The following is a 16,684-nucleotide window of genomic DNA, read 5'->3' as shown; positions in this document are numbered from 1 at the left end:
AATATAGACAATTATGTATGTACAGGTATGATATGTTCAAATTTGAAATAATAAGTAAATAATGCATGATAGTGTTGTGTGTTCCACGTTTATTGTCAACTGTTCATGATATGGATTGCCTGAGGGAAGAAACTGTTCCTGTGCCTGGCCGTTCTGGTGCTCAGAGCTCTGTAGCGTCGACCAGACAGCAACAGTTCAAAGAGGGAGTGTGCTGGATGTGAGGGGTCCAGAGTGATTTTGCCAGCCCTTTTGCTCACTCTGGACGAGTACAGTTTTTGGAGAGTGGGGAGGGTTGTACCAATGATTTGCTCAGCAGTCCGGACTACCCTCTGTAGTCTTCTGAGGTAAGATTTGGTAGCTGAGCTGAACCAGACAGTTATTGAAGTGCAGAGGACGGATTCAGTGATGGCGGAGTAGAACTGTTTCAGCAGCTCCTGTGGCAGGTTGAACTTCCTCAGCTGGCAAAGGAAGTACAAGCTCTGCTGGGCCTTTTTCACAATGTGATTGTCCCACTTCAGGTCCTGAGAAATTGTGGTGCCCAGAAATCTGAATGACTCCGTTAAGCTGTAATTGAAGATATTTGCTTCATGTTAGGTTTTGAGGGGGTTTTATTGCAAGAATGATTCGGGAATGTGTCACTGTGGAGATATGAAAGGGATTTTTCATATTTGATGCTTAGACTTAATTTGGATAATGAAACAATTATACAGTAGAGAGTGATCAGTGAAGCGTACATCACAACATGGTTATTTGAGCAAACTAGACTTTTAGTGGTTTATACAGTATGTCAAACCATGATTTTAAGACAGTTGAAAAGTCTATAGGGATTTTTGGGTGTGAGTTTCGTAAAATCCTACATATGCTTATTTTGATGACAAATAATTACAGATGGTGTTGTGTTGCATGATCATAAATCTCTTCCCTTACGTAAAGAGTCAAATATTTATTTTTGCCAATTTGAATTCTTTGACACAGGCCATCATTAAAAATTAAAAAGCTAATTTTATAAACATAAATTTTTCAAAAGTGACAATAAAACCTTTTGCATTGTTACCACCAATAAAATGTTTCCAATCAATGTTGTTCTTTTGAATTTCTTAAAAGACAAAAATGTATCACGGTTTAAATATTATGCTGCACAACTGTTTTCAACATCGATAATTATAAGAAATCGTGAGCACCAAGATCTTCATATTAGAATGATTTCTGAAGGATCATGTGACACTGAAGACTGAAGTAATGGATGATGAAAATTCAGCTTTGCCATCACAGGAAAAAATACATTTTAAAATATATTAAAATAGAAAACAGCTATTTAAAATTGTAATAATATTTCCCATTATTAGTGTATTATATAGTTATTTTACTGTATTTTTGATCAAATAATTGCAGTCTTATCTAACAATTCAATTCAAGTTTATTTGTATAGCGCTTTTTACGATACAATCGTTGCAAAGCAGCTTTACAGGAAATTAAGTTTCTACTATACACATACACATATATATACATATATACATACATGCATACACATATGCACACATGCACACATATATACACATACATATGTGAAGAAGAAACCCAATATATTTAAGTTATGACAGACTTAACTTGGTAATTGTGTATGTTGTCTGAGGGTTGGCATCCTCCGTGGTCCTCTGAGGGGTTGCCATCATCTCTTCTCAGGTGTTTGGTCATCTCGGATCTTTTTAAGGGTTGGATCCAGACTGACGCTTCAGTAATTCCTAGTTACCATCCCGTGGCAGAATCAGAGAAACAGATAGAGACGTAATTAGCGTAGCTGCTGTTCTATTCAAGCAAAAATGATTTGTTCAACCCAATCTAAAGAATTATAATGTACATTTGATTAGATATAAATGCAGTACAAGATTATTATGTGAATGCTTGGCTAAAGAGATGTGTCTTTAATCTAGATTTAAACAGAGAGAGTGTGTCTGAACCCCGAACGTTATCAGGAAGGCTATTCCAGAGTTTGGGTGCCAAATGTGAAAAAGCTCTACCTCCTTTAGTGGACTTTGCTATCCTAGGTACTACCAAAAGTCCAGAATTTTGTGACCTTAGGGAGCGGGTTGGATTGTAGCGTGGTAGAAGACTAGTTAGGTACGCAGGAGATAAACCATTTAGTGCCTTATAGGCAAGTAATAGTATTTTGTAATTGATCCAGAACTTAATAGGTAGCCAGTGCAGAGACTGTAAAATTGGGGTAATATATTCATATTTTCTTGACCTGGTAAGGACTCTAGCTGCTGCATTTTGGACTACCTGTAGCTTGTTTATTGAAGATGCCGGACAACCACCTAACAGTGCATTACAATAGTGTGTATACACATATTAATATCCTGACAAATGTTAGATACAAACAAGTTGTAAAGCTTTAATAAAATGTCATAACTAAGTATATTTATCAAAGAACTCATTTTAAATAGAGTAAACTATTTTGTGGGCCTTCAAGCTGTGCAATCCACAGAAATAACTTCTGCATGCAACCAATAAGTCTGTATTGCTTTGCCAAGAAGACCAATTACAACAAACATTGTGGGAACACTTACTTGGAAAATCTTGGTTCACAAATTGTCGTCACAAATGGGAATGTTATTATATAATTTGAGCTGGTTAAAGATCATCTATCAGTAGAGGGCATCTTGTGGTTTCAGTATTTTCACAAGAAACATTTTAAGCCTTTCTTTATATATTTGCCCAAATAGTATGAGACTAGTCTTGCGACACTAAATAAAAAAAGATTTTAGTCATGTCGTTCTTGATCAGCACCACAATTTCTTTCATTTGTAATCTACCCAACACTGAATGACCTACAAATCAAATTGGTATTTGTGCCACTTAAGTTCCAGTGTTTGTGTTGCCAGAAGCAAATAATGTGTAATTGGTCACGTGTGATTGAATGTTAGCAGATAATATTTCTACTGGTTCACTCACTGCTTTAATAGCCTGTTTGAGGCCCATTAAACCCTCAGGGGACCAGACCCTGTGCTCCGCCAATGTCATGCGTGAGAGGAAGATTAGCACTAACATGCTTATCTTCCATATTTGCCTCAGCTGGTAAACAAAACTATGAAAGGGGCGCTCATGCTTTCTTTCCTCCTTCCACTTTCATCATCTTTTGCTTAACACTGGAAAACAGAGACCTGTTCAGTTTGCATTGATGTTTTAAGCACCAGATACTGACCAACTGCTCTCAGGTGACCTGCGCTGTTAAAAAGCATTTGAAAAGACAACAGAATATGAAGAGATAAACATAGCTTTGTTGAAGATGGAGAAACTAGTCAGAACCATGCTTATTCATCTTTTTGCCCTTTGGCTTGCAGAGATTCTATTCAGCAGTTCGGATTCTCTAACCACTCGCTGTCTGGAGGGTAAAATAATCAGCGCTCGGTGGCTGGAATGCAATAAGATGCTTAAACTAATAATTGTGGATTTTAGCATTGAAAATAATTAGGCTTCTGGCGATCATACGATGTCAAATTTTTTCTGTGTGGTCTATAGGGATGCTTAAATCCTGACATGGAGTCAGATTATTTGTTTGTGCCAGGCCCAGACATTGGGTGTGTTAAGCAGTTAAATTTAACATGACTGTAAAGTGTTGTGTGGTTTTGTGACTGGTACTCTAATTAAGTGACTAACATTGGACTTTTTACTCTAATGTAACCACCCTCTACTGAGAAAAAAAAAAAAAACGTTTTTTAAATTTCTACACTTTGCTGAATTTCATAAAACCTGTCAAAAAATATATGGGTCAAATTCACTTACAAAAAGAAAATAAAGAAATAAATACACTACAATAAATACACTTTTATCTGATTATAAATACAGTAAAAATAGTAATATTGTTAAAAAAAAAACAATTGAAAATAACTGCCCTCTATTTTAATATGTTAAAATGTAATTTAGTCATGTGATGGCAAAGCTGAATTATCAGCAGCCATTACTCCAGTCTTCAGCATCACAATATTCTTCAGAAATCATTTTAAAGGGATACTCCACCCCAAAATGAAAATCTTGTCATTAATCACTTACCCTCATGTCGTTCCAAACCCGTAAAAGCTTCATTCGTCTTCGGAACACAATTTAAGATATTTTAGCTGAAAACTGGGAGGCTTGTGACTGTCCCATTGACTGCCAAGTAAATTACACTGTCAAGGTCCAGAAAAGTATGAAAAACATCGTCAGAATGCCGCAACACAAGGTTTTCTACGTGGATTTATGCTTTGATTTGAACACAAACAGCGCATCCCTATGTCACGGCTGACACGGAAAAGCATTTTGTACGCATTTTGCATGCAGCGTTACTCTCCAAAATGGCACTACAGTGACGTTACTGTGCCGAATTGTTGAATAAAGTCATTATTTTTGTTTTATTTCTGTACAAAAAGTATTCTCGTCGCTTTATAACGTTACGGTTGAACCACTGATGGCAGATGGAGTATTCTGACGATGTGTTTCATACTTTTCTGGACCTTGACAGTGTAATTTACTTGGCTGTCACAAGCCTCCCGGTTTTCATCTAAAATATCTTAAATTGTGTTCCGAAGACGAACTAAGCTTTTATGGGTTTGGAATGACATGGGGGTAAGTGATTAATGACAAAATTTTCATTTTGGGGTGGAGTATCCCTTTAATATGCTGATTTGCTGCTCAGTAAACATTTCTTAGTATTATTAAAGGTGCTGTATGTAGGTTTGACACCTAGCGGTTGAACTAGGTATTGCAGTCCAAATTCAAAATATTGGAGACGGTTTTTCCAATATTATCAGTCTGCAATACCGGAGGCCGCACTTTCAGGACCGCAGTTGTAGGACTGCACTTCTAGGACCCTAGTTTTTTTGTGCCAGCGCCACCTACTGAATCGGAGAACCGCAGTCCCAGGAACGCATTTCCAGGACCCTAGTTTTGGAGGACTGAAAAAAGTGCCACTAAGGCAGTATTTCCACTCAGTTTTAACTACATTAGAATTTTAGAGGTTTTTTTTTAAAGTTTTATTACACCCAAATACTACTTTCTTTATTGCAATTAAACCTGGTTCCTAGGAATGTTGAGTAATTATTGGGTCTAAGTAGCATAATATAATAACTCATGTAAAATAAACAAGGAATCATGGTATAGTCTTTTCAGTCACTAGATCAACCACATTTTCAAGTACAGAGGGAAGACACAAGGATGACTCTGGGGTAGATTTAAGGTTGTGTATATTTTATAAAATAATATATTACAACAGTTGAACTTGAACACACACAAAAACAAATTTGTTCATGACGTGAACCACATAGAAAGAACTTCATGGACGACGTCTTCACTGACTCCTAAGAGAGAGAAAGAGAGAGAAGTGAATGAAATAAGGAACATTTAGTTGAACATGTTCTACTCTCTAATTTTAAATTTCATATTTAAAAGATCTTAGTTACCACAGAGCGCACACACATAGACGATCCAAAAATAATGATATCAATCTTCATACCAATTAATGTTCATAATACTATTATTGCATGTTCAAAGATTTTGAAAATTTTTATTTTGATGTTGTGGGAACAAAGGTTCTTGAAACATTCATGTCAATAAAGCCCATCTGAACTGAGAAAAAAAAATATTAGAGATGCAAGAAATCTGAATAGAAATAACATATTATTGACATGACTTTAAATATTTAAAGCACACGTTGTGATGTATGCAGCAGCACTACCACCACCTGGATGCTCTCCCCTCTTTTCTCAGTTGTTTCTCTATCACCCTGTTCAATTCTTCCACTTCACTGAAATAGTAAATGGAGAACATAATCACTGCTAGGTTAACAAAAATACTGTTAACGCTTAAAAAAAGGATACATTGGACATTGTGTAAAAACAATTCCAATACTTGACCAATTTATTTATTTATCTTTTGTCATACTATTGCCTGCCCTGAGCTGTGTCCTTGAAAACACTTCATATAGAGTACAGTACACAGTAAATGACACAATCTAACACGTGGTATTTTAACAGTCAGTTATTATGATGGCCTCTCTGTTATGTCTGACTATTAAAATGTCATATGTCTCAACCAACATTATAAAACCATGTCAAAATGAAGAGACGTACTCATAACATTTATTGTGGGGTAACGGTAAACAGGCTGACTGTGAGCACGTGACAGTTAAAACATTAAGATTATTTTAACTTAATTAAAATGGAAAAACAATGAGTAATTAACAAGCTTTCACAACGAACGTGCTACAGTTTATTGTGCTGTCAATAATTCAACACAGGCTTATCATGCAACAGTTTCGTTAAATGAATGTGCTAACAATTAATTTTACAGCATTAGAGGCTAATATATGATGGCTATGCATTCAAGACTATTTAGCAAATCACGAAATGCAAATGAAATGCATCACAATTGTTTTTAATGTTAAACAAATAAAAATTGATTCACATTTGACACTCACACTCTGACTGTCATCCATCTTCGCTGGTCCTCTAATTCGGTAGGTGGCGTTGTCACTAAAAACCTAGGGTCCTAGAAATGCGGTCCTAGAAATGCATTCCTGAAAATGCAGCCTCCGGTTTTGCAGGCAGATGCTACTCGGTTTTTCTCACCCGGCCCCTCCTCCTCAGACTTGACACACACGCAGGTTGTCAGATTAACGACACCAACAGGAACGAGCGCACATGCCGATGAATTAAATTAAATATGCTGTGTTTTCCGCCAACTGGCAACCCGGGGTGCCGAAATACAATTGGGTAAACTGGCAGTGGGCGGGTTTCACAAACCATAGCAAACACAGACATTCCGGGCCGGAATGCACATTTTCAAAGGAGAATAACTGACTGTAGTGTTGTTTTTCAGATAAACAAGTATGTTAATTTAGCATGTTTCTTAAATATCTGCAAACATATTATGGTATTTTTATGTTTTAGTAGAGTCAAAATCCTACATACAGCACCTTTAATGTTGAAAACAGTTGTGCTGCTTAATATTTTGTAGAAACCATGCTACAGATTTTCAGGATTCTTTGATGATTAGAAAGTTAGAAACATCAGCATTTATTTGAAATATGTGAAGTCATCTTTTGTAACATAAATGTTTTTATTGTCACTTTTGATCACTGCCGAATAAAAGTATACATTTATTAGTATATATGGGGATTTGAACAGTCCTCTTGACTGTACAGAATAAATTAAATTTATATGTAAAGAAAATTACACATTTGTGTAAATTTAGCCTATTTTTAGGACCATTAAGGTTTTTTATATGTATAGTCATTTCAAAAGTGATATAAAATTTGGAGGGTAATACTAAAAACATTATTATAATAATGCTAAAGGCATTGTTTTCTTTATGCAAAATATATATGAATTATTCCTTATTTCTGAGTAATACCATGTGTTTTCTCATTCATTGGTCACTGGATGACCATGCATTTATCCATTTTCATATTGTCCAGAGAAGAGGGTAGGAGATTGTGTTGATGGGAACATCAATGGCCACAGGCCTCTTCTCACATTGCAGACCTGGGAAAAGGTTAGCTCAAGAACACATGCTCTAAATTGAGCTTAATATGGGCTGAGGAAAAGGTCAAGGAGGGCTACTGGTCCACTATGTCATAAGAGACATCAGCTGCAAGAGTGAGAGAGCAACTAATTACCCACTAACACGCTAAGATGGACAGCGTTGTCACCTGCTCCAACCTGCCCTTCCTCAAAGCTTGTTTAAATTTCACCCCCCCCACCCCCATCCATTCACATCACAATCACTCATAGCCTTCCTCTACTACCTATGTCCCACAAATGAATGTTAATAATAATGTGTTGACCTCAGTCAAATCACTGTGTTGGCTGTTTAGCGGCTAGTTGGATCATGTTAATGTAATGAAGAGCACAACTGCAAGAACCTCACTGATAGTGTAAAGGTTGAGAAAACATTCATTTAGTTTGGATCCCATATGCTTAGGGATAAGCCTCATTAAATTAGGCATTATCAGTTCAGCGCTATGAGTATTGAATGTCGTTCAAACTTGCATTCAAATACGCACAGCCCTCTCCTGCACAGTTCAAAAGAGGTGTCACCAAAGTGGCTACTTTATTGTTCTCATTTGTCTTGTTTCGAGTCTGAATGGCCAGTATCTGACCCCAACTCTCACACGAAAGGACAGACGATAGATATATTTTTTGCAATATTATTTTCATGAAAATTAGGTACATATTGTTTTCTCATTACTGTCATTTAAAAAATTGTTTTATATTATATATAAAATGTTTACATTATGTTGTATATATTGTAATTTAAAAATATTAATATATTATACACTCTAAAATATTCCATGAATACAGGTTGCAATGTACTGTTTCCCCTAAGCTTTTTTTGGGGGGGGGGGTGTCATGGTTGACGTAACATTTTCCGACACACGCTCTCTGTCCGCTGGTGGGAGTGTGGGCCCTAGGGCCCTATGAAATCCATTTCATTTTTTCCCAAGTTCCCTTTTTTTTTTTTCAAATTCCATTTTTTTTCTGTTTTAATTTTTCTGGACTCCTTTTTAATGGTTAAATTAAATTGTATTAATCAAAAACCATGATATAAAATAATGAAACTTATACAATTTCACATACATTTATTAAAAGTTTAACAAAAACTACATGCTTAGGGCTCTATGAAATGTTTTATTTTTTCTCACCATGTTTTATTGTTACCAAATTCTCTGTTTTAGCATGTCTAATCATTTGAATGCATAAAAACAACTTAATTTATTCAAATTTATTCTTAAAACAGCCTTATGAAATGTTTTTTTTTTTTTCTCAGAAATTCTGTGTTGTATATTTAAATTTTTCTGTTTATGAAATGAAGGCATAAAACATTAATTAAATTTATCTTTTAACTATTGAAAATTGAAAAAACAAAGGGGTTCACAATTAACATTAAAACATGGAAGAAATATTGTGTGATTTTTCCCTAAAACATTATTTTCCTTAATCCTCGCAACCCCCCACTCTGCATATTTTGCCGCTGGGGGGGGGCTAATATAAAGGAATTTTCCATATTAAATTTTACAGGTGTTTAACCTGTCTTTTGAATTTTGCATTGCATTGTGTTGTGTTTAGAGTTAAAAATGAATTGATGATGTCCTGGCAGAAAATCCTTTTTCATTTATTTTTTTATCATTGTATATTTTTAGTAGTAGTAGTAGTAGTACAGTTATATAATATTTATGTTGTATGTATTATATTTAAATATTATATTAAATTATTTTGAATTTAAGAGAATTCTGAGGGTGAATTTGCTTAAAATTCTAAACATAGCTTTTATATTTTAATGCAAAATATAATTCCAAAATATAAGACAGATGCACTGAAAAAGAAAGAAAGAAATGAAATCAGAAATGGCTAGTAAATTTCACAATTTATTACAAAGAAATGGCAAATAACAAGTAGAATGTAAAAAAACTGAAATAGTGTTTTCTTGTAAAACGTAAACCACTAATCTTTGTTTTATTTATTTGCTTCTAACTTTGAAAAATCATTTTTTACAGTGCAGATGGATAGAAGAATTAAGAAAAAAGAAATATGACCAGGGTATAAAAGGCAATGAAGTGGAGAAAGAAGGTCAGACTTGGGTCATGTAATTAGTCATTTATCCTGATGTCAGTGGTCAAACAGCATGCAAATTAACATGGGATGTCCTCTTTATGAGTTACTTCCTAGTCCCCCATAACTGCAGGTAGTAGATTAATTATTCTCCAGTCCGCTTAACATGAGCTTAAAAGCATGCATGTGCATCGCTTCATGTTAAACTTGTCAAAACTTGTCATGTGACACACAGCAGCCACAGCAGCACTTATGTTTTATTTATTTTTTCCTTTTTATTCAAAACATTCCCAAACGCCTTAATTATAGACCTTTTTCTGAATGCGGAAGTCTCCCCCGATTAGAACGGTGCTTTACATTTCCGGTTTCTAGTCACATTTACACAGAGCCGATAATATAATGTGAAACCTATGAAAGTCATTTAAAAAAAATCATGTGGCGCCATTGTTTCATCACTTCACAGTGTCGTAATGACTGTCTTTTTGCACTAAAGGACCAGTCATAGTTCAATGAGGGGGAAGATGACATGAAGCGACTCGAGGTTAGCTGCATTTAAAACAGATGAGTGCACATACAGCTCCCAATCGGGGTGAAGTTCATGGGATTTTGTACACAGAATGATAAGAGCAAACATTATTTTAGCATATATTATTATTTCACACTCAGTATTTTAATTTAAGCGCTGCAAGCCATATATACAGTGCCTGACAAGACAGATTTTCTGATACGCAAAACAAGTAATTTAAAGGAATTTCTTAGCTTACTGCCATTACTGTGGCAGCCAACAACAGCACAGCAATCCTCCGCACATTTTTATATGTAGTTATAATGAAAAAGTTTCAATTCAGTCTATCTTTTTTTTACCCCGTTTTAACAGATTTCTATGGAGACCGGAACACAAGAGCACCCAAACGGAAGTTAGAATCCATCATGGCACCGCTCATCAGTTATTCAGGAAAAAGGTCTATATCATGAAATATCTCGATTGTCACCTAGATTATGATGGTCAAAGTAGCCTAATAATGTAGTCTATTAACTATGCATAAAAACCTGTCTGTTTACTTAACAGATATGGGTGTCATGCCATAACATATTTTAATTCAACTGGTTTTATATTTAATGTGAATATTAAAAACATTGTAAGTTAGGCTACTTATCATAACACTTTCATTGTACAGAAAGAGAGCAAAGAACATTTGCATTATCAAAGAACATTTTCACTGACAGTGAAGCACTCTCAGAAACTCCCATTAAAGTCACTGAAGCTGTTTACACTGTGAAATTAATATCTTTCTTACAGATTCGTACACACATTGCACTTTGATGTTTCTGACGAGAGAATTCGCCAGAAAGAGGTATTCAGTCAGCGAGCGAGTGAAGAAAACACCAACATTTTAGCGATGACCCATCTGAACACCTCTGATTGGCTATTGCATTCACAAGCTCAACAGCATCGTGTGTGATTGGTTATAATGCAGCGCTGTAAAAACACATCTGTCTCTGGCTCAGCGCCAGCCAGCGAATACAGATTTGAATTTAGCAGCCGATGATAGATGCACTGAACGATTTAATCATGCTGCTGGTGTGATTGTATCAAATATAGAAAATATCATTCAGCTATTTTTTTTGTCTTTTGGAAGCTGCATTCAAATTCACTTTGAATGGGCATGATGCCTCTGCTCATGGCCCTTGCTGTCACCAAGGTTACGGTGATACTAATCCTAATTTAAATAACCAGAGAACCGCTCTCTCATAAACACATGTCTTTCGACCAGCTGTAATGTTATGTGCCTCTAGAGATTTTTTCTGACACTCCCAGGCCCTGAGGACTTGTCACTACGTGTGAAAGCTATGCTGCACGTAGGCCACGGTAAAATCTCAGCCACTGAGAAAGGAATTGATAATGGAGGACTCTAAATAATGTAGTGTTGGACACAGTTAGTGCGAATGATGGAAACTTAATGAGCAATGTTTTGAATTGAAGGTTCTGTTTGCGGTATTTTTTGTCCTATTCTGTCTAGTCTATTGTGCATTGAGGATTGACTATGCACTTGAAAGTGTATGCTAGTCATTGATTGTGAAGGGATGTGTCTGATGGAGTTATCATGTTTTCTGTTGCTGGCTTCTGGAGCTGTCTTGAAAGCATTTGTGGCATGTTGATGGTTGCTAATGTCCTATGGGGAAAAGCATTCTGGAGGGTTTAAAAGCAGAAGTATGAAGTATTTTTATTGTATATATTTTCATTAAAGGGGTCATCGGATGGAAGATTCACTTTACAAGTTATTTGAACATAAATGTGTGTTGGAAGTGTGTATACACCCTATAATGACAAAAATCCACCCAGTGTTTGTTTTTTTTAAATCCCTATTTTAAAATCCCCTTTCTCAAATCAGGCTGTTCTGAGATTCCTGTCAGGATGACGTAGTTCTGTACAGGCCGCTCCCACGATAGTTGATTGACAAGGCCGTCTTACCTTAGACCCGTCCTGAGTGAGCTGTCATCCGTCCATCATTGTGTCGACTCCGGTGCAGGGGAAGACAAGATGTCTTCGATTAAGCGATAGAGGTGTTTTGTTGTTGGATGTAATAATGAATATAGCAGTCGTCATTTACTACCAACATATGAGCCGCTGAAGACGCAGAGGATTAATGTTACTTTCGTTTTGAAGGGAATGCGCCGATCCTGTTCTGCCTAAATGTGTCTATGTTCACGCAAATCATTCGTGATCCAGCTTCATCTACAGAAGAAGTGAGTATAACGGTTTTTCATGAATCTTTGCAAATCATCTTTCCTACTAACGTGCTAGTTTGCCGGTTTCACGAGTTCACACTTACATATAATTAGCTGGAGTATAGTAATGCGTATTTGGCGAGTATAGTAATGCGCAATTGGCGTGCTGTCCGGGGAAGGGCCCTGAGCTCGGGAATGGCCCGAACCCAGAGTACCCCCCCATATAAGTGTGGTAAGAACTCAAGTAGTAAGAACTCAAGAGTGGAGAAGGGGCTGTGGAGGGATGCTGATTAACCGTCAATGGATAGAGGTATGTCAGCTGTATTTATACCTATGTGTTGATTAACTTGAGTGCGTTCCTCTTGTGTTAATTAGGCTAAGTACCTGACGTGCTCCTCCCGAACTTTGTTAATAAAACATCATTTCACGAGTTCACACTTACATATAATTAGCTGGAGTATAGTAATTGTGGCCCTGACCAGGAGGGCCCGAGTTGCCTTAAGTGGAGCAGCTCACAGAGTCGGCGTATGGGCCCTACTGGCTGTCAGCCCCTGCTAATCAGAGGACAGAGGGCGGGTAGCTGGCTGAGAGGGCCCATGAAGCCTCCAACTGGAGATCAAGACTATAATAATCCACCCTGCTGGTGATGAAGGCATGAACAAGTTTCTCCAAGTCTTGACTGGACACAAAACATCTAATTCTTGCAATGTTTTTGAGATGATAGTATGCTGATTTAGTTACTGCTTTGACATGACTACTAAAACTAAGGTCTGTCTCCAGAATCACCCCAAGAGTTTTGACTTGATTTTTAGTTGTTTGACCCCTAGAGTCAAGGTATGCATTCACCTTGAGAACTTTGTTTTTGTTTCCAAATGCAATGACTTCAGTTTTCTCCTTGTTTAATTGAAGAAAGTTCTGGCACATCCAACTGTTAATTTCATCAATGCATTGGCAGAGGGAATCAATGGGGCTATAGTCATTTGGTGATAAGGCTAGGTAAATCTGGGTATCATCAGCATAGCTGTGATAGGCAATTTGGTTCTTTCTCATTATTTGACTTAGTGGGAGCATATACAGGCAAAACAAGAGTGGTGCAAGAATTGAGCCTTGTGGGACTCCACATGTCATGGACGTCCACTTAGACTTATGCTCTCCTATACTCACATAATAACCTCTCCCTTCTAAGTATGACCTGGACCATTTGAGTACCATCCCAGAAAGCCCGACCCAGTTTTCCAGTCTCTCTAGAAGTATGTTATGATCAACAGTGTCAAACGCAGCACTAAGATCTAGTAGTACCAGCACTGTTATTTTGCCAGAATCAGAATTGAAGCGAATATCATTTATTATCTTAATAAGCGCTGTCTCTGTGCTGTGATGCACTCGGAAACCAGATTGAAAATTGTCCAGGTATCCATTTGAGTTTAAGTAGTTGTTCAGCTGATTAAAAACTACCTTTACAATAGTCTTACCTATGAAAGGAAGATTTGATATTGGTCTATAGTTGCTCAGTATGGTGTTATCAAGATTGCGCTTTTTCAGAAGGGGCTTAACAACTGCAGTTTTCAGGGAGTTTGGAAACGTCCCAGAAAGAAGTGAGGGGTTCACCACTTCTAAGAGATCTGCTTCTAAACAGTTAAGCACACTTTTGAAAAAAAGATGTGGGAAGTGTGTCAAGATAGCAGGTTGACGATTTAAGGCGCTGTACTATTTCTTCCAAAATGTTGCTATCAATTGCTTCAAAAGCAGACAGTCATTTCTTTTTGAAATTGCGGTTGAATCTGTGTGACCTCTGCATAACTAGAAGATGTGCCAATCTCCTTTCTGATATTATTGATCTTCTCAGAAAAGAAGGAAGCAAACTCATTGCATTTGCTGTCGGAGAGCATTTCACTGGGAATCTGACATGGGGGGTTTGTCAGTCTTTCAACAGTAGCAAAAAGAGTGCGAGTGTTGTATAAGTTACTGTTTATAAGGTTTGAGAAGAAGGTCTGTCTAGCTGTGGCTTGTTTCACATTGAAAGCATGAAGGCTGTCTTTATAGATGCTATAGTGAATTTCAAGTTTCGTCTTCCGCCACATCAGCTCAGCTTTTCTGCATTGTCTTTTCATACTCTGCACTGCTGTTAATTTTCTCCAAGATGATTTTTGTCTGCCATTCTTCTTAATGACTTTTTCAGAAGCAATATCATCTCTCAACTTTCTCAACTTTTGAGTTAAATGAATCCAGGAGAAGATCAACAGAGTCTGCAGAAATGCTTGGTGTTAAAGATATAGCCTTCAAAAATAGCGCATTAGTATTCTCGTTAATGCATCTCTTTCTGACAGAGACAGATCTAGATTCAGTAGTAACAGAGATCAATATATTAAAGAAAATACAGAAGTGATCAGATAGTGCTACATCCTTAATAACAATGGATGAAATGTTTAGACCTCTACTGATGAGTAAATCTAGAGTGTGTCCACGATTGTGTGTGGGTCCATGCACATGCTGAATCAGGTCAAAAGTGTTTAAAACAGTTATAATTTCTTTTGCAGTTTTGATTTTTGCATTATCTATGTGAATATTAAAATCCCCTGCAATAGTAAAACAGTCAATCTCTGAGGAAATCATTGATAACAGTTCTGCGAATTCTTCCACAAAGGCTGGAGAGTATTTTGGAGGCCTGTAAATAATGATAAACACAATGCGTGGAGCACCTTTCAGCACAATACCAAGGTATTCAAAAGACAAATACTGACCAAATGACACTTGCTTGCATTGATAAACCTCTTTAAATAGAGCAGCTACACCTCCACTTCTCCTAACAGTCCTGCAGACACTTGTAAAATTAAAGTTAGAAGGGGCTGTTTCATTGAGGACTGTTGCACTGCAGCTGTCTTCTAGCCATGTTTCATTTAGAAACATAAAATCCAGGTTGTTTGTGGTTATTAAATCATTGATCAGAAATGATTTATTTTTTAGGGAGCGAATGTTTAAAAATGCTAACTTGATGGAATTACATTTTGTCTCTACAGCAATCTTAGATTGATGCATTACAGGCCGCAGATTAGATGGGTCAGCCTTACGGCTTGAGAAGGCTTTAGACTTTCTATCACATGATAAAACAGAGATAGAGAAAGCTACAGGCACACTGGGTTCCCGCTTGTTCTGTAAACATTTGTGAATGTTGCTGCTAATATAGCGGGGACCCGACACATATCACTGAGAGCTGTTATCAGTTGTTTTTGGTTCACCTACAGCCGATGGAGGAGGGTTTGGGCCCTGGCGTTGTGGCAGCGGTCGAAGAGCTCTCACAGGAGGAGGAGGGAGAGCTGGGCCTGCTGTCTTTGGTGGTTGTGGGGCCCGCCGTTTTTTAGTTGATATCTGGGGGCTTGCAGCGAAAGAGTGGGAGAGTTTGGTCCCAGCATACACCAGTTCCTCCATTTTCTGTGAGAAGCTTAGAAGTGGAGATGTTGGAGAGGGGATAATGTGTCTGGTGAGCAGGGCTCTGGCTCTGGTATTTCCGGTGGCTGTGATATGTTGTCCTGGCTTCCCTGGCTGTTTTCCAGAAAGTCGTCCTTGGATGCTGAGTCTTGGAGCTGTTGTAGTACGTCACAGTCTGTCTGTGATGAACTCTGTGGTAGGGCTACAACAAACGATTATTTTGATAATCGATTAATCTAACGATTATTAGAGCGATTATTATTTCACTGGTTAATCAGTAGACTTTGATTGATTATTCAGCTTTTGCAACTAGTTAAAATATTAAGTTACACATATTCTAACATAAATAAAGGTCACTTCAGCTATAGAAAAGCATATTATGTAATTACAATTATTATACAATAAATTGGTAACACTTTACAATAAGGTTCATTAGTTAGCATTAGTAAACATGAACTAAGAATGAACAATACTTCTACAGCATTTGTTAATCTTAGTTAATGTTAATTTCAGCATTTACTAATGCATTATTAAAATCACAAGTTGTGTTTTTTAACATTGGTAAATGCACTGTGAACTAACATGAACAAACAATGAACAACTGTATTTTTGTTAACCAACATTAACAAAGATTAATAGTTAAATGTAATAAATGCATTGTTCATTGATGTTAATTAATACATTAATGTTAACAAATTATACCTTATTGTAAAGTGTTACCAATTCATTATACAAATAGATGTATTTGGCACATGAAATGAGATGACAGACAGAGACACTCTCTCACCATTTAATTAGCTACATGAAAAAGTAACTGAATGACACATCTTGCACATTCTGCCTAACATCTCCTTTTGTAAGTCATATAGATAAGAAACAAAATAAAGGTAAGTGATAAGACGCTTTGGATAAACTATTTTATTCACAACATAATGTCTTAAAAT

General features: G+C 36.7%; 1 protein-coding gene across 6 annotated transcripts in view; it reads left to right on the top strand.

The window, feature by feature from the left end:
- Nucleotides 1-16,684, top strand: part of specc1 (sperm antigen with calponin homology and coiled-coil domains 1) — a 149,438-nt gene that overhangs the window by 91,731 nt on the left and 41,023 nt on the right. The window contains exon 13 of one of the 6 annotated variants that reach the window (XM_058775061.1): nucleotides 10,462-10,533. The exons of the other annotated variants lie outside the window; for them this stretch is intronic. Coding sequence (XP_058631044.1) covers nucleotides 10,462-10,506 — 45 coding nt within the window. The 3' untranslated portion in view covers nucleotides 10,507-10,533. Of the gene's footprint in view, nucleotides 1-10,461; nucleotides 10,534-16,684 lie in introns of those variants that run through there. 6 annotated transcript variants of the gene reach the window in all.

The sequence above is a fragment of the Onychostoma macrolepis genome, chromosome 05 (genome assembly GCF_012432095.1).
Source record: "Onychostoma macrolepis isolate SWU-2019 chromosome 05, ASM1243209v1, whole genome shotgun sequence".
NCBI lineage: Eukaryota > Metazoa > Chordata > Actinopteri > Cypriniformes > Cyprinidae > Onychostoma > Onychostoma macrolepis.
This window is presented reverse-complemented; position numbering and strand designations above follow the sequence as displayed.